Source organism: Pezoporus occidentalis, unplaced genomic scaffold, assembly GCF_034315485.1.
Source record: "Pezoporus occidentalis ecotype Australia unplaced genomic scaffold, CSIRO_AGI_Poc_V1 ctg2, whole genome shotgun sequence".
NCBI lineage: Eukaryota > Metazoa > Chordata > Aves > Psittaciformes > Psittacidae > Pezoporus > Pezoporus occidentalis.
This window is the reverse complement of record NW_026913855.1, coordinates 2,757,467-2,775,840: the sequence shown is the minus strand read 5'-3', so window position 1 is coordinate 2,775,840 and position 18,374 is coordinate 2,757,467. Positions and strand designations below refer to the sequence as shown.

At 39.5% G+C, this 18,374-nt stretch overlaps 1 protein-coding gene across 4 annotated transcripts in view; it reads left to right on the top strand.

Annotated features, from left to right (window-relative positions):
- Nucleotides 1–18,374, top strand: part of LOC134163125 (cadherin-12) — a 550,087-nt gene that overhangs the window by 476,767 nt on the left and 54,946 nt on the right. For all 4 annotated transcript variants that reach the window (XM_062617684.1, XM_062617681.1, XM_062617682.1 and 1 more), the window contains exon 6: nucleotides 2,161–2,328. In XM_062617684.1, coding sequence (XP_062473668.1) covers nucleotides 2,161–2,328 — 168 coding nt within the window. The remainder of the gene's footprint in view (nucleotides 1–2,160; nucleotides 2,329–18,374) is intronic.

Here is an 18,374-nt window from a genome sequence, read left to right as displayed (position 1 = left end):
AATCTTAAGGCAGAAGGATTTAAAAACACTCGTAACACCATTACATGCATGTAAGGCCTCTATATTATAATAAGCCTTTGGTTTAAATTTTGGATATTTTTCATGAAGCTGAAGCTGGAATACCAAGATCTGTAGTACTTTCTTTCCCAGGGATTTTGGCCTCCATTTTTTTGTTTTGTTTTGTTTACTGGTTAGATATCTTTAAATCACCTTTGTCCTGCCAATATGAATTGGTGATTTTGGTAGGAATAATAATTTTCAGGGGGCTCTCTGCACTTTTGAAATAGAATAGGTAGAAAAGAGAAAATTGCCAATGAACTGCTAGACATGAAAATTATTCTCATAGATTTTTTTTTTTTTTTCTGGAGACAAAGAGGTTTTTTACATTAAAATGTATAGAGTGCCTTTATACTTCTAGACAGGAATAAGCAGTGAGTGATTGGGAATTTTACTACTAGAGTGAAAGCAAATTCTTCATTTTCTGAAGACCATATGGAATATTTCTGAGAAAGCCACTCAGTTGTACCTGAAAGAGGTAGAACAATCAGAAAAACTGCATCTCCTGCTCACAACCTACTATCTTCCCGTTTTCAGTTTTTTTCTTCTTACTGTTATTTTGTATAGTATAACAAGGGAAGTCCATAATTCCCATAGCTCTTTTCTCCTTAGAATGAGCATACCAAGGATATTATACTGAGGAATATGTAGTCTTCACAATGCTAAAATATGGATTAAGAGATTCAAGAGGAAAACTAGTAATGTTTATCCTATTTAGAAAAAGTTTTCTGTTGTTTTGTGTTTTTTTTCCATGAATATCACATGAATATGAACAAATTTTTAGTTTTAAAATTTAAGATTTCTGTCTAGAACAAGCTGTGCATGCCATACTGAAGTGGAAAATAATAGTTAATGTTGTTTTTATCATTATCAGTGTCACAAATGGAGAGAAATTGTTATACAGTTCAATTCAATGGGAATTTTTAATAGGTTCCAGAAATAGCAGATTTAGGTCAAGTTATTCCTAGACTCTGAGCAAATATTATAAGCTGGCAGTTCCTATTCTTGTTAACACAGCAGCAGTATAGTAGCTATAAAGAAAAGAATGACCCTTAAAGTTTGTTTCTTATAATTCCAGACGCATTATATCACCGGGGGAAAAGACTGCTTTTAAATATGAATGGTTTAATACTAGAAAATAATATTTTCTAATTCAATAATAATTTAGAAGAGAAGCATGCTTAATTTAAAAAATAAAATAAAATCCAATTATTTGTCAATTGTGCATGCTGTCTGCACCAGTCTGCAACTAGCCATTTTCTGAAAATTACTGCTAAATATATAGCATTTTGCAATATAATATGCACTTGTAAAATTTTGACAAGGAAAGAAATGCATTTTCTCCTATACATTTATTTTCAAGAGAAAGACTTGAGTGTCCAAAACTTGCAGCTTTTTATGTTATCAGCTAATCCCTTCTCACTCTCTGCAAGTCTGTCTTTTATCATTTACATTATTAACATATCAGAAGGGACATTATGACATACCTATTTAGACATCAGCTCTCCAAAATCACTGAAGATTAAGATGCATTTGGGTAATGACATACCATGATATTTTAATTGCTGTTCTTTAAGGCAACTTTTATGGTTTTCATTGCATCTACATGCTATATGAAGAAAACTTTCTCAAGTAAAGGAGAGTCTTCTAATGAAGACGTCATTTTGTATCGAAAGGATATGTCTTGGCCTACAGTAGCCTAATGGCAAGTGACTGGATGGAAACAATTGAAGATGCAGTCTCTGAAATGCATTGGTATCTTTTCCTACATTGCCCTGCTCTGCATAACACAGCGTTCTTCAGTCCTGGTGTGACAAACCTATGCTCACACCATTCACATCCCTAGTAAAAATGCACCATTACCTTTCAGCAGATCATGTATTGATTGAAAAGACACAGCACTCATTTTGAATGGTTGAATAGCTGACAAGCACACTTTTGAAAAGCCTGAGTGATTTGCATCTTTCTGTGTGAGCTCCTTTCTTATGAATCGTTTAGGAAGAATTCGATTCTTGGTCCAAGAGATCCAGTATTAAAATGTAATGATAGACAATTACAGCCCTTTGTTTACTTGTTCTTTCTCTCTCCCGTTCCTTTTTGTAGGTGTAATAAGAACAGCTTTGCCAAATATGGACAGAGAAGTGAAAGAACAGTATCAAGTTCTAATTCAAGCCAAGGACATGGGAGGACAGCTGGGAGGACTAGCTGGTACTACCACTGTAAACATTACTCTCACGGATGTCAATGACAACCCGCCCAGATTTCCTAAGAGTATGTTGTATTCCAAATGCACTAATTTTAATTTTAAGCATGACATATTAATATGAAAAATTCTTTAGAAAAGGAATTGAGATCCAGGAGGAATAGTATTTGATGAAAAAAAAACTTAGAATATACTCTTGTTCTTTTAAATAATATAAAGCTCAAATTGAAAGTAAGACTTTTGAAGATTTAAGAGGAAATATATCAGCATTCCACAGGACCAGCCTGAACCTAAGAGTTCATTTCATTTAGACCTCAGAAATTATATAGTAAATACTGTTTTTGTCAAGGGAAACTGAATGACACCCTTCAAATGATGGAAAGTCATTATAACCTAAGACTTCCAGGTACCGAAGACAGGACTGTCTCGCACTGAGCATTGTTGTTATGATAATCAGGAACAGATTTTTTACACTTCTTGGGAAGATTGTATCTGTCCTTGAAAACATATATAGCCTCAAAATAGTGACCATTCAATGACAATTTTTAACATTTCATATCAATTAGTTTAAGTGAAGCTTTTCAGAAATACGCTAATTTAAAGTGTTTCATAGTCTGTTTATGATTAGCAGGATTGTCACTTACTGCTCCGTTAGATTTACCGAAGTTTTGTATATTCTGTCCCTTGGAAATGCAGACACTAATCAAGCATAAACCTTGATAACTATGCCAAAACAATTAGCTGGTGGAAGTTGTTAGTAAGGCAAATTCATATTAGAATATTTGCGTAAATTTGCAGCAAGACCATGGCTGCTTTTTACTTTGTATCTCTTTTCTTGCACATGAATTGTAATCCAACTTTAAGTATTATAAATGCTCCTTAGGTGCCAAACCACACCTGAACTTCATGGATTTTTCTAATATAAGTATTCTTCTTTTCCTCAGTACAAAAATATATTGCATTTCTGCAGGCATGTAAGAATGGCCATGTTGAGACAAAGATCCATTGGCCCTGCCTTTTGTCTCTTACATTGACATCTAGAAAGTATACATAAGAATAGGCCAAACAATACTCCAGAACATTTCCTCAGTTTCTAATAATTATTAACCCAGATTGTATCTTCATATTTAACAAATAAATGTATTTTCTTACAGCAAGTTACCTATTGCTTTGAAACTTCCGTAAAATTTTGAAGTCCACAACATCCTATGTTAATGAGGTGAACAGATTAATCATGTATTGCACAACAAACAGCTTCCCCTCTTTTGTTTTGAATCTGTCCCTACATAGAATTCAGAAAGTGTTGCAAAATGTGACCTTTATTTGTAAAAACTCTGTTGAATTTTTTTCAATGCAGGTATTCTCTGTGCATCCATTAATCCTGCTCCTACTGTTTTGCTCCACACATCTTAGTCATATCTATCCTTACCTCCTTTGAGCTCCCTGGAAATCTTTGCAGGAAAAAATAAGTGTTATATTAGGTCCTTCAAACCTTCTTGTACTGTAGCGGTTTGAAGAAAAATATTGCATATCATTGTTCACTTATTTCATCCTTCAGGCTCTTGGACGTGTAACAGCTAATCCCAATGATTTGTTACTCTTGTGTCTGTTCATTCCACAACTGCTTCTATATCTAATTAATCCTTCTCATAAGTCCCTCATAAAGAAGGGTGCCAGGAAAGAAAAACTCCCCAGCTACTTTACAGTGAGCACAAAGAAAAAAATGCATGAAGTTAAACATTTGTGATCTTACCTTCTCTGAGTACTTCTGTATCTCAATTTTGGGTTGGCTTTACACAGTTCCCCTCAGGCTTTTGCTTCCAAATGTCTTAAAAAAAACAACTATTATTAGCTTGTTTGCCAGAGATTTATTCAAACTCTTTTTGTCTTCTTTACTTGTGGTTTTATAGTTAAAGCAAATTTTATGGCTCTTTCTATTGCCCTCCTTAAGACACAACTTAATCTCCTTGAACGATGTGTTCTTGCTTTTATTAACTATGTTGTTTACCCATTTAGACTTGTTTTTTAATGGGTGCTGTGCATTTGCTATGGCCCTACAAAATGGGGTCCCTAGCTAGTATCCCCACCACTGACAGTGGTTTAACTGTCTCAGCGATCACATTCAGATTTTCTTTAGCACTATCCCTAGTTTATATTGATTTTTAGGTATTTTTTTTTTTTCTTTTTTGGCTCTTACTGCTCCTGAACAGATATTGTATTTAAGCTCATTATTGTTGCTGTAAAGTTTACAAGAACTAATGAACTTTTCCTGGCTAGCTATTGTTAATACTGTTCTCTTCTCTAGGTTTGACTTAGAGCTTCCTTTAAGAACTACAGTTATTCCTTCACTGATAAGACTTGCTTTGTCTTTACTGTGTATTTTGCTCCTTGCTACTGTGCTGCCTGACTGATTTTCTTCTCTCTCACAGAACATACCTATCATGCTGATATTCTTGTGTAGCATTAGGCGTTAAAGGTACCCATACTAGTTCAAATTTTAACCCTTGGCTTTATATTGTGTCTTGCTTTCTGGTCTTTACAGGACCCTAGTTTGATTCTGTATGATCTACCACTTCTGCATTTCCTGCTAGACTACCGTCACCTTCAGTGAAGAATGCAGAATTCTGGTGACTGCATCCTTTATTTGAGCTGCGTGCTTTTACATATTTTTCAATTGTATGCTTTCCAGCACCTGATAATTTTCCTGAATTTTTATCCCATGGATAAATTCTTCAACTTTCTGAAGCCTCTTTTTCCTATGGACAAAATGAATTTTGTATATTCTCTATGGACACCCATTATTTAGCAAGTGCCCCTACTTTTCAGTAATGTGCAACTCTTCTCCTTACCCTTTTTCTCAGACAGGCACTTAAAGACCCTTCCATCTTTGTCTCACAAACCATACAGAGTGACACAATTTCAGATTATGCTACTATGAATGTCCTTAACTTCAACTTTAGTTCACCAGTCTTGATTTCATGCCTAAGACCTCTGCCCAGTCTTGCCTTATTTTGTCAGATGACCTACAGGCACCAGCACCTCCTTGTGTTTCCTGACATCCTGTCAAAATGCTTGTGAGACACCCCGGTTCTGGTCAACAAGCAAACTGTCACATAAGGTCTCTTTGAACCAGCATTCCCACTTTCCTCATGCTTAGTGCTTGTTAAACTGCCCACCACTGCAGTCTGCTCCTTCCTTTCAGCTGGAAACCCTGCTGCTGGAAGAGTACCACAGCTGCCAGAGGAAATAATGTAGCTGCCTGGAAACTGAGAAACTCAATGCTCTGGCAAATTCCTTGGGCCCAGTTCTCTTTCCCATGTCTTATTTTCAGTTGTAGATTTTACTTTACTTGCCGTTAAAGGCCTTACTTATTTTCTATTTCATTGTATGCCTTCAACTACTATGGTGTTGCAAAAATACACAAGTCAGTTTTAAATTCACAGGGAAATCATGGAACATACCATCCTCTTTGAAAAAGGTAGCCTTGAGGTCTCATTTAATGCATGCAGTGTGGTTATGATATCTTTGCCCAGTTGCTGCTATGAAGGAGAAAACAAAAAAAATCACCAGAGACCAAGCTTGCCCTGTGCTTTGCATGCTAACAGAGTTGAGAACATTTTCTTTCTGTTATATCAAATGCCACAGAAGCTGAATTAGAGCAGTGACTTTCAACAAAACAGAATAATATTGGAGGTTTGTGTTGATATTGAATATAATAAATATATAGCATGGCTTACAAGCTAAAATGTCAGTATGGGGACTCCAGTGTACTGGACAAGTTTGGTCAAGGCAGACCTGAAACGTTCTTTTTGAGGGGATGTGTTATAGGCTACAGATTTATATTCTCGTAAACTAAGGACTTCTGCTTAATCAAAACAGTAAAAGCAAAAATCCTGATCAATGGGGATTTACTTAGCCAGTCCCATTTCGTTAAGCAGTATGTGAGATGATGTATAGTGGGCCTGAAATTCAGAGACAAAAAGCTAATTATAAGTAGACAAAAATAATTGACAGAAAAAAAGTTGAGTATTAATTTTTTTCTTATAGTAACTGTATTTTTCAGTTTTGCTCTTGGAAAACATTGCAATGATTCAGAGTAACTTCCTGACAGAAAATGGACTTTGTCGTTGGCTTGACTACTATAGCTAAAAGGATGATTGTATGGAATTTTAAATTAAGCAAAAATAAGCCTTTAAAATCAGGTCCAGGTAAGTTCCAAGTTCAGGCCTGGGGAGATCTAATAAGCCCTCACTGTTGCTGGGAGTTGAGACCTCCACTATCACATTACTCATTGCTGGTCAAAAAAGCCAGGAAGTCCAAGTGCAGACTGAAAAGAGGGCCTGAAGGTCCTTTAATACTAACTGCTGCAGGGTAAGTGTTTACCATCACATACTCAGGACCAGTTTCCCAAAAGGCTTATACCAAAGATGCCATGCTATAGATTACCTTATCAAATAAGAAGATGTTAATGATCACAGAATAAAGTTTATTTCTGAATTCAGCTAAACAAGCTAAAAAAAAAAAAAAAAAAGATTTCACAGCAGAAGTGGGAGAACATATATTATTAATACTTGGAAGAAGCTACATTGATTAATAATACATTACAAGCTTGCCAAAAAAAATATATCACGAAACACCTTCGTCTAATTGAGGATCCTGTAAGGAGACAGACAGATTCGGATTGGATACAAACATCCAGTGATGAAAAACCACTGACTATCCTGCTGAACATGGAATTTTTTATTCAGAACCTGTGCTTTTGAAGATATTCAGTGGGGAACTCCCACCTTGCATGTCTCATAGTAATGAGGAATGTAACAAAGGGGAACCCTCTAAACACTATATATTTCTGTCAGAGTTCTTTGACCTGCAGGTATCTGTTGGCCCACATTTTTGAAAAATGAGGCACTTCAGAAAATTGATATTTTCTTTATAGCTAGAAGGAATAATGAGCTGGATTTATTTTATTAGTAGAAATTTATTTCCAAAGGTTTTTCACATATGTCTTGCTTAACTCTTCATTAGTACACTGATTTTCTGCATTACTAGGCATGTTTCCTTGTTAAAGACAGAAATTTTTCATAAATATTAAAATGAATGTTTCATACCAAAGTTTGATTCTTGCCAAAATCTGAAAAAATAAGTCAAAGACTAAAAGCAAAAGTACATCGATTTCCTTCCATAGCAACAATGTTCAAGCAGTTAAATGAAGATTTGGTTTAATACAACATTGCATTTGAATAGAAAAGAGTGGATAAAAGCTGTTTATCTGTAGGCATGCATCCTGGTCCAGAAGGGAACTGATGGCCTTTCTCTCTCAGCTGCTCACGCACACAAGAGCTGGTTAAGTAAAAAGACATTTCTTTAAGTAAAAAGACAGGATGTGCTTATCCTTCCTAGAAGTTAGTGGTCAAACTTAACTCATCAAGCATTAGACTGGTCTGAGCTAGCTCTGTGGACAACGGGCTTGTTTCCAACCATTGATGTAAGCTGCAAGAAAGAGTGAATGGGTTATATTTGCTTCAATATTTAAGTGACAGAAATTGTATAATTACTTAATATAAATTATGCTTTATGGAATCAAACTAAGTAAGTGAAGGGGTTGATTCATATTTTGTAAGGTTATTGTGCTTCATTTTTTTCCTGTCTCTTTCTTTTGATCTCTAGTGACAGAGTACCTGTGAAAGTGATTTCACATGTGAATCATTTTAGTCAAAGGAATAGTATGCCTTTTTATTTTAATATGGCAGAAATACATTTTAGAGGGTAAGGCCTTAGTGTAGAAAAAAATACAATCGAATTTTAAAATTTATACTTTTTTTTATTCTGATATTAGCAAGCAAAAGATGATTCTCAAGTGTCTTGTGAAGTCAGCAGTAAGTTGGGTTTATTTTTAAGGTATGTATTTTTAAGGTTATGCTCCCTGAATTTACTTTTTTTTTTTTTTCATTCAGAAGAACTATTTGGCTAAAGCTATGTTTTATCACATAATTTCCAGCTCATGGGAGAATTTTAGGGTAATGATTGAAAACTGTTTCTAGTAGAAGACAGATGCATTAAGGTTTGGACGTAAAACTTGAATTTTGTCTACTTGTGCATGTCTTGGCTTTAAAAAAAAAGAAGCTCTCTGATGGTTAGAAACTATTATCTTGGGGCTGTTTTGCAACCACATTTAAAATGCTTGGATGGCTCTAGACCAGTGCCTAGACATAACAGGGGACATTATTTTGCTGTCATTGGTCTTTCCAGAAGCATACCATTAAAATCCATCAAGTTATTTTGCATAAAAAGCAATGCAAATTTCCAGAAATGCTGACATGCTTGGAAACAGAAATGTAACTATTCATCTTTTGGCAGTGACATCTTAAATAATTCAAGGTTGAACAGTCATTCCTAGGACCTTGCACATCATCTGCCTGTCCATTTTGTAGACTTGCAGCTAACTGGATTTGGATTTCAGGAGTGGCCACTACAGTGCATTTCACAGAATGCATTCATATTTCCACTGGAGACAGCAGAGGAAACAATGATCTTAAATAAAAAAGTCAACAAAACAGACAATTCAGAAACTGGAAAAAAATATTATCTTTCACTGACACAATTTCAGGACTTTCAGTGCAAGTAAAGAAGACCTTTAGAAAAGAGAGCTAGCCCTTTTTTCTTTTTGTTCCATAACCTTTGTGTGCTATTTGGATGATCCATTATCTCGATGATCTATGATATAGATTTATTATCTATTTCACAATTATGATATTAAGAATAGAGTTTACATATTATTATCCTTTAGATAGCATCAGTGATTATTTATTGGTTCATATCATATTTTAATAGGCTTCCTTTCAAGTACTAACATCTGTAGAAATATTTTGACAAAAAGACAGCCGAGTGCTGAACTTGGAATAGCCTGCCTACACATACTTATGCCTACCCCCTCCGTAGATTTAAAAATCTTGTCATAGTTATTTATCTAAATATTCTGGGAAGTGTAGTACATCAGAGAAATGGTACACACACTATTTAGCAAAGGTTTTACTGTATGAAAGGATATAAATTTTGTTTACCCGGTAAACTAAATGTGACTGATTCCATTCACATTTCTTTGAACCAGTCTTGCTCAGATTTTATTGCAAAATTGGGTTCGGATGCAGAGTGCTATTAAAAGGTGTTCTGATCCATATGAGGTAGAAAGAAAAAGCTTTTAGCTCACTGCTTTGGATGAGTGACCTATGACATAGAAGTTCCTCAGATAATAGTATCTGTTTTAAAGATTTCAGAAGAATATAACACAGATCCCATCCAGTAGTAATATAGGCATCTACAGATAAGGACTGTATAATAAAGAAATTATTCTTTTCAGTAACCTAAAAAATTAAAATTATGAAAGCAGAGGTTCTGATAAAAGAAGTAAAAAAAAAAATGAGGAAGACTTGCTAGAAAACTTACTTGGGATTAAGGCTCAGAGGTCTGATCTGCCTAATTAAGTATTTTTACATGTCTGCTTGGCTTTCTGGGAAGTTATTCTACCCACTGCAATTTAGAAAGGGAAGTATGGCTTCTCCTGGTACTCCTGTTAAAAGGCGTTGTGCTTTGTATACAGCAGTTGTATCTTCATTGGCTCTCGGAATGAAAATGGGTCCATCATTCATTGATTAAAGAATGTGCTTGGCAGACAAGATGCCATCATTCAGTTCCAGCAGCTAATTACTTATTTTATACCAAATGGGAGATACTTACACAGGACAGGTGGACAGATTCATCAGACTAGCCTGGAGGCAGTGATTAGGTAAGAGACAGTCAGAGCTTGCTTTGAATTAGAAAGGGAAGGAAGGTTGAATCCTGGTCTAGCCCATAAGACAGAAATGGAAAAAAGCACCAGCTTAGTTTTGTAAATCAAACTTAAGTCTTTTCATGTCAGAAAATGTTAAAGAAGTCTGATTTCCATTTACCTGTGAGTTTTGGGTAAAACAGAACTGTATTTTTGAGTTGAACATTTTTATTTTAACCATCTACTTCAAGGAGTGATGTAAGACAGGAATGCAAAAACTCCTGAAACCTGCTCATGCAATTGTAGGCCAATCATGAAACCAGCAGCCATGCAGAGGTCATTGTAATTTTGGATCGTAATACTAGTGAGTTACTTAAGTACAGCTTTAACACCAGAAAAACAATAGTCATATCACTATGTGAATAAATACTAGCAGACCAGTATTCGTTCTGTGCTGTTACAGAATCATAGGAAGACTTAGGGTAAATCTTCTTTAATCCAGGTTCCTTCTAGGTCTCACACTTCTGTACCATAGGGATCTCTGCCTCCTCATTCTCTGGCCTTCTCTTTTCTCCTCACCCTGTCTATCCCTACATTCAACATGCACTCCTGTCTCCCTTCTCCCAAAGGAGACACAACTTTGTCCTTGATGTCATTTTCATCATATAACTACAGTGTGGCCATCATCTTCTCCTCCTCCACAAGTGTTTTGTTCTTCCCAATAATAACACTACTAAAACAATCCTTTGTTGGTTCACTGACAGCTCTGAGACTCTCCACATTTTACTATACTGAGATCATGAGTCTTCACCATCCCAGATAGGTAAGCTTTTTACAGTTCTGTCTTGCAACTGCACTGTCACACAGCTTAGTGACCCTTGCGTGCTGTCTCTATTTGACCCAAGTTAGCTACATAGAATCATAGAATAGTTAGGGTTGGAAAGGACCTTAAGATCATCAAGTTCCAACCCCTCTGTCATGGGCAGGGACACCTCACACTAAACCATGTCACCCAAAGCCTTGTCCAGCCTGGTCTTGAACACTGCCAGGGATGGAGCATTCACAGCTTCCCTGGGCAACCTATTCCAGTGCCTCACCACCCTAACAGGAAAGAACTTCTTCCTTATATCCAATCTAAACTTCCCCTGTTTAAGTTTTAACCCATTACCCCTTGTCCTGTCACTACAGTCCGTAATGAAGAGTCCCTCTCCAGCATCCCTATAGGCCCCCTTCAGATACTGGAAGGCTGCTATCAGGTCTCCATGCAGCCTTCTCTTCTCCAGGCTGAACATCCCCAACTTTCTCAGCCTATCTTCATACGGGAGGTGCTCCAGTCCTCTGATCATCCTCGTGGCCCTTCTCTGGACTTGTTCCAACAGTTCCATGTCCTTTTTATGTTAAGGACACCAGAACTGCACACAATACTCCAGGTGAGGTCTCACAAGAGCAGAGTAAAGGGGCAGGATCACCTTCGACCTGCTGGTCATGCTCCTTTTGATGCAGCCCAGGATATGATTGGCTTTCTGGGCTGCGAGCACACACTGCTGGCTCATGTTCATTTTCTCATCGACCAGCACATGTTTGCCAGCGAGTCATAAAAAAGCCTCTCTACTTTTTTTTCTACACCAGCACTCAATCACTGCAATTATAGACATTTTTACATAGAATAAAAGAAGGTATACAATGGTTCATGTTTTGCTTTGAAGACTTGAAGAAGGACATGAAAACATGGTGGAAAGTTCCTGGGCATTTAAACCATCCATACTCTTAGCTTTAGCACATCGACTGGCCACAGTTTTGACCAAGTAAAGCTTTCTTAGTCAAATTCCAGGAATTTTTGAAAGTTAGTATAAATCAGGATCTATTCTGTGCAGTCACTTTCCAAGAAGCTGACCTATTTTGGTGTGGGTAAAAGAATTTAATAGCATGGAAATAGGCTATTCTATACTGGCTATTTCTGGGCCACAGAGTACAGTCACAGCTCTTTTGAGCCTATGCTTTGCAATCCAGGCCATACAGCCCACCTTGGGTGACAGTAGCTGACAGTTAAGTAGGCTTCTGTTACTATTTGTTTGTGAGCAACACAAAGAAGTTAACATAAAATTCAACATCTATGCAAGTTTCTATTTACACTTATGCCAGTTTTCTCTTATATTTTTATTATTCCTTTTTTTGCATCAGAATTCTTTAAGCACTTTCAGGAAGAGCTGATTTGTTCCCAAAAGTGGATGCAATCTTAGTAAAAGCTCCTTAGAAATGTTTTGGGTTTTTTTTTGGTAGCTGTCACTGTTGCATGGTCTTGATCGTAAAACATCTTGAAAGTGAAACATTTGATTCAGACTGAACAGTGGCCCAAAACCCAACTAAAGAATAGTGTTCTGAAAAAATGAAAAAAAATAAAAAAATAAATAAACTGGAGGGATAAATACTCAGTTACCGTAGGTTCTCAAAACACTAAATGCTTAGTAAGATTTGTGTCTGCTACACTTACATAGATTTTAAAAATGTCTTAAGAATGCGTAACTAGTAAAGACTATCCTCAGAGGGTTTTTTGGCATACTGATTGGATGAAACAAAAACCTCTTTAAAACTCTAAACTGAGAGACTGAACCCTCAGTTTCAAAGCAGAGCATGAAGTAAATATAGCTATTTCTTGGTACACTTCCATAACCAATGAAAAAATATAGGTAATTTGTCACTAGGTAAAATGTAATACTCTGATTGCACAGTAAGCAGTAGTCCAAGAAATACAAATAAGCACAACAGCGGTTTGAAGTTAGGTATCATCTATTGGTCATAAAATTCTATTGTTAGTCTGCCCTTACCCAATCTATTTTCCCCTATCACCAGGTTTAAGGGGTAATTGATCACAGCAAGACTTATAGGTCAATTATTTTTAAACACATTGTTATCATTATGGTAGACTACTAAAATTTATTAATTCTATTTTACGCCTGCTGTCTTCTGTATAGAAGTGTAAACAAATATGGTTCATAGAAATTCAACAACCTTTGGCAGGATGCATGATATTCATTCTACCCCAATGTGTTTTCTGTGGAAAGCAATGAAGAAAATATTTATTCAAAACACAGAGAGTATTTAGATTGGATGCATGAAATTATCCACAGTAACCTTGGGATGGCTTAAAAGCACCATGCATCTCCACCTACTCTCTGATACTGAAGAGTAACTAGGGCTACAGATTTAACAGCATGGGGTTGCCTTGCAATGCCTTGAGAACTGGTTGCAGAGTGACTCACAGACTACAGTGTCACTTGCTGCATCACTGTCATTTCTGGCAGCATCTGTCTGCTTTTTTCCCCAAGGCCTTCTGTCTAAGTAAGAAATCAACACAGCCTTCTGCTTCTGACCATACTGGGCTTGCTTTTTTGAAAATCTAGAGGCTACAATGCAGCATAAAGTGGAACAGACCATACGTAATTCTCTAATTATAATCTAATTATAATCTAATTATAATCACAATAGTTTAGGCTCATGATTTCCAAAAATACCTAACAACCACAGTTGTAGTCACATTTTCAATACTATTTCACTCCTGGAAGAAGCATTACATGGGATGCCCAGAAAGTGCTTGCCACAATCCAAAGGTTCCTGCAGACTGCAGTAGAGGCTGCAGATACCAAGCAGCTTTGAAACTGCCTTCTCTGAGTCCAAAATGCATGTTTAGTTGAATTTTCACATGAAGAAAGCTATAAAAAAAAAGAGAAATATGCTAGAGGAACTCTCAGGTTTGCTGTTGAATTCATGATATTTTTTTTCTCAGTGGCTTCCACAGGAATTTTTGATCTTATACATGTGATCACTAACATGATCAAGAGAAGGATCTGTACTTAGTAGTATTTATATAGAGATCTCACCTTTAAACACTTAAATTAGAACACATAAACATCACTTTTGATAAGTTGATCATGCTTGCTGTATAGAAGGGTCTGCAACTGTGGAGCCATTTGGCATCCTATTGAATCATTATTTTTTAGTCTATATCACACATTAAATCACAAGTATTTTAAGTAAACTGCATACAGTAAACCAAAACTTACAACAAAGAACAGTAAACTATTATGCACCTGTACTCGACGATTTAAAATTTTTGTTTAATAATTTTCTGCTTTAGACTGTGCCAACATGGTAAAGAAAAGTAATGTACATCATAAAATGTACCCAATAAACATGCAAAAATCAAAGCTTCACAGGGAGTCTTTTGACTGATACAAATGTTGAGTATGTTTTGTTTAGGTGATTTTAGGGATGTAACTCAGGTGTGACTTGGAGGACTAAAGATAGGGACCTAATTTCCTTTGTTGTTGGAGAGGAAAATGATTCTTCCAATAGAGATGATTTGGAGCACTTGGCTTAGATCCAGAAGTAAATGGTTTGACCAGATACTACAGAGTAAATGAATTGCTTATTGCATTTTGTACCAGAGTAATAAAGAAAATGTTAAAAAGCTCCTGCAAGATATTTAAGAAGCAGAGATGTTAAGCAGAGCATTACAAACTCTGTGTCCCATTCTCGGCAATATACTTTTCTTCATGTTAATGTTTCACATATATCATGCAATTTGAATTTTATAGAGGGAATAAGTGTATTGATTTATTTCGTGGTGATGGTGTGATCACGAAAATATTACCAATAGACCTACCTGATAAATGCCAATTACATGCTGCCTGAGATTCTGAAAAAGGAAAGACGTTTTCTCAAGTGTCCTTATTCTATCCATAAGACATGCTGCACCTTGATAATTCCTTATAACTACTGTATAACTTATGTAAAAATCTTTCATTCAGGCGTTTAGACTATACATTCAGTCAGCTGATCGGAGCTAGCCTAGCTAGAGCCACAGCCGGCACGCTTCAGCGACCGCGAGGGTCAACGGAGATTAGGAAAATCAGAGAGGAGAGCGCAGAGACATCGCGATTCCCGACATCTCCCGATCCCCGAAGCCCCAGCAGCCCTTGCGAGAGAGAGGCTCACGTGGCGGGGGGCGTTCCCACGGTGACGGCGACCACTCCCTACTGCTTGCCTTGAAAAAGCCTTTGAGAGGGCAGCGACCCACCGGGTGCAGGGAGGAACAAGCCGGTCGTGTTGCTGGTGTCCCAGACTGCAGACCAATATGGTTGTCTCCAGAAAGAGAGCTTGCAGTAAGACGACTACAGCAACTCAGACAGAGACCCCGTCCCAAACAGTGGCTGTTCAGGTCTCTGGGTGCAGGGAGTGCCAGAGCCTGATGCTGCCGGGGGAGGGAGGACAGCATTCCACCTGCGTGAGGTGTGAGCAGGTAGAAGATCTGCTTAGCCTGGTGGCAAGACTTAAGGAGGAGGTCGAGACGCTGAGGACCATCAGGGAGTGTGAAAGGGAGATCGACTGGTGGAGTAACTCCCTGGAGTGCCGGTCGGAACGGTTCCAGGGAGATACCCCCCAAAAGGGGAAGGATCCCCTGCCCTCTCAGGCAGAGGGGGATGGCCCGAGACAGCCCCTGCCCTGTAGCTGTAGCGCAGAGGTAGGGGACCAAAAAGACGACGAGGGTTGGAAGCGAGTTCCGGTTCGACGTCGGGGGAAACCCTCCCCCCTTCCTGCCCTGCTTCCCCAGGTGTCTGTCCGTAATAGGTTCGAGGCCCTGGATCTTGAAGGAGAGGTAAGTGAGAATGTGGGGCAAGGCCAGCCCACAAGGCCACATAGGAAAAGGGGGTCGACTTTGCACCTCAGGACTGCCTCTGTTAAGAAAGAAAGAAGGGTCATTGTAGTAGGGGATTCCCTTCTGAGAGGAACAGAGGGCCCGATATGCAGAGTTGACCCTCATCACAGGGAAGTGTGTAGTCTGCCTGGAGCCCGGATCAGGGATATCACCAGGGCGCTCCCCAGCCTGGTGCACCCGACAGACTACTACCCGCTGCTGGTCTTCCAGACAGGTGGGGAGGAAGCTGCTTCCCGCAGTCTGAGGGGGATGAAGAAAGACTACAGGGCCTTGGGGAGGATGGTGAAAGAGTCTGGGGCTCAAGTGATCTTCTCCGCACTCCTTCCATCTTCCACTGATGATGTGGGAAGGAATGGGAAGATTCAGTTCATGAACAATTGGCTACGAGACTGGTGCTACAGGCAGGGCTTTGGATTCTTTGATAATGGCTGGTTTTATAGGGCACCAGTCTGGACAATGTCAAGTGAGAAAGGTTTGTCTCACAGAGGCAAAAGGATACTGGGGCACGAATTAGCAGGGCTCATTTGGAGAGCTTTAAACTAGATTCGAAGGGGGATGGGGTTGTTGCTGGGCTTGCCCCAGTGGGGCAGCGCTCCAGAATTAATGAAGACTGGGAGGCCTCCTATAATCCTAGGGTGAAATCGGTGTGCTCAGCTCGCTCCCTGAAATGTCTGTACACCAATGCGCGCAGCATGGGAAATAAACAGGAGGAGTTGGAAACCTGTGTTAAGTCAGGAGACTATGATCTGGTGGCAATTACAGAGACTTGGTGGGACAGCTCACATGACTGGAATATAGTCATGGAGGGCTATGTCCTTTTCAGGAAAGACAGGCCAGCCAGGAAGGGTGGTGGGGTTGCTCTTTATGTGCGGGAGGAACTACAATGCACTGAGTTCTGTCTGGGGACAGATGATGAGCGAGTTGAGAGTCTGTGGGTGAGAATTAAGGGGCAGGCTGGCAGGGGCGATACTGTTGTAGGTGTCTGTTACAGACCCCCAGATCAGGGTGAGGAAGTTGACGAGGCCTTCTACAGGCAGCTGAGAGAGGCCTCACAGTCACAGGCCGTGGTCGTCATGGGGGATTTTAACTTCCCTGATGTTTGCTGGAAGGACCACTCGGCAACCCAGCCGCAGTCCAGGAGGTTCCTCCAGTGTGTGGATGATAACTTCCTCCTGCAAATGGTGGATGAGCCGACCAGGAGAGGAGCGCTGCTGGATCTCATCCTCACTAACAAGGAGGGTCTGGTTGAAGCAGTAAGGGTAGAGGGCTGCCTTGGTTGCAGCGACCACGAGATGGTGAAGTTCAGGATCTTGTGTGGTAGGACTAGTAGAATACCAAGTAGAATTGCAACCCTGGACTTTAGCAGGGCAAACTTTGGCCTTTTCAAGCAATTGCTAGGGGAAATCCCATGGGCAAGGCTGCTTGAAGGAAAAGGGGCCCAAGATAGTTGGTTGACATTCAAGGACTGCTTTTTCCGTGCTCAAGATCGGAGCATCCCGACACGTAGGAAGTCAAGGAAGAGGGCCAAGAGACCTGTGTGGCTAAATAGGGAATTGCTGGGTATGCTCAAGTGGAAGAGGAGAGTTTACAGGTCATGGAAGGAGGGGCTGGCCACTTGGGAGGAATATAAGGCTGCTGCTAGGGGATGTAGGAAGGCAGCTAGGAGGACTAAGGCTTCCTTAGAATTAAACCTGGCAAGAAGGGTCAAGGACAGCAAAAAGAGCTTTTTCAAGTACATGGCAGACAAAACTAACACCAGAGGCAATGTAGGCCCACTGATGAACGGGATGGGTGCCCTGGTGACAGAAGATACAGAGATGGCAGAGTTACTGAATGCCTTCTTTGTCTACTCTGCTGCAGGCAGTCCTGAAGAGCCCTATACCCCTGAGACCTTAGATGAAGTCAGGTCGACGGAGCGACTTGCCTTAGTCGATGAGGAATGGGTTAGAGACCAGTTGAGCAATCTGGACATCCATAAATCCATGGGTCCAGATGGGATGCACCCGCGGGTGCTGAGGGAACTGGCGGAAGTCATTGCTAGACCACTCGCCATCATCTTTACCAAGTCCTGGGAAACGGGAGAGGTGCCTGAGGACTGGAGGAAGGCAAATGTCACTCCGGTCTTCAAAAAGGGCAAGAAGGAGGACCCGGGTAACTATAGACCGGTCAGCCTCACCTCCATCCCTGGGAAAGTGATGGAACACCTTGTCCTTGGTGCCATCTTAAAGCATATCAAGGATAAGAGGGTTATGAGGGGCAGTCAACATGGCTTCACCAGGGGGAAATCATGTTTGACCAATCTCTTAGCCTTTTATGAGGAAATAACACGGTGGATGGATGATGGCAGAGCGGTGGATGTGGTCTACCTTGACTTCAGCAAAGCATTTGACACAGTCTCCCACAGCATCCTCACGGCTAAATTGAGGAAGTGTGGACTGGATGACCAGGTAGTGAGGTGGACTGCGAACTGGCTGAAGGAGAGAAGCCAGAGAGTTGTAGTCTATGGGGCTGAGTCTAGTTGGAGGCCTGTAACTAGTGGAGTGCCTCAAGGGTCAGTACTGGGACCAGTATTATTTAATATATTCATCAATGATTTAGATGAGGGAATTGAGTGTACTATCAGCAAGTTTGCT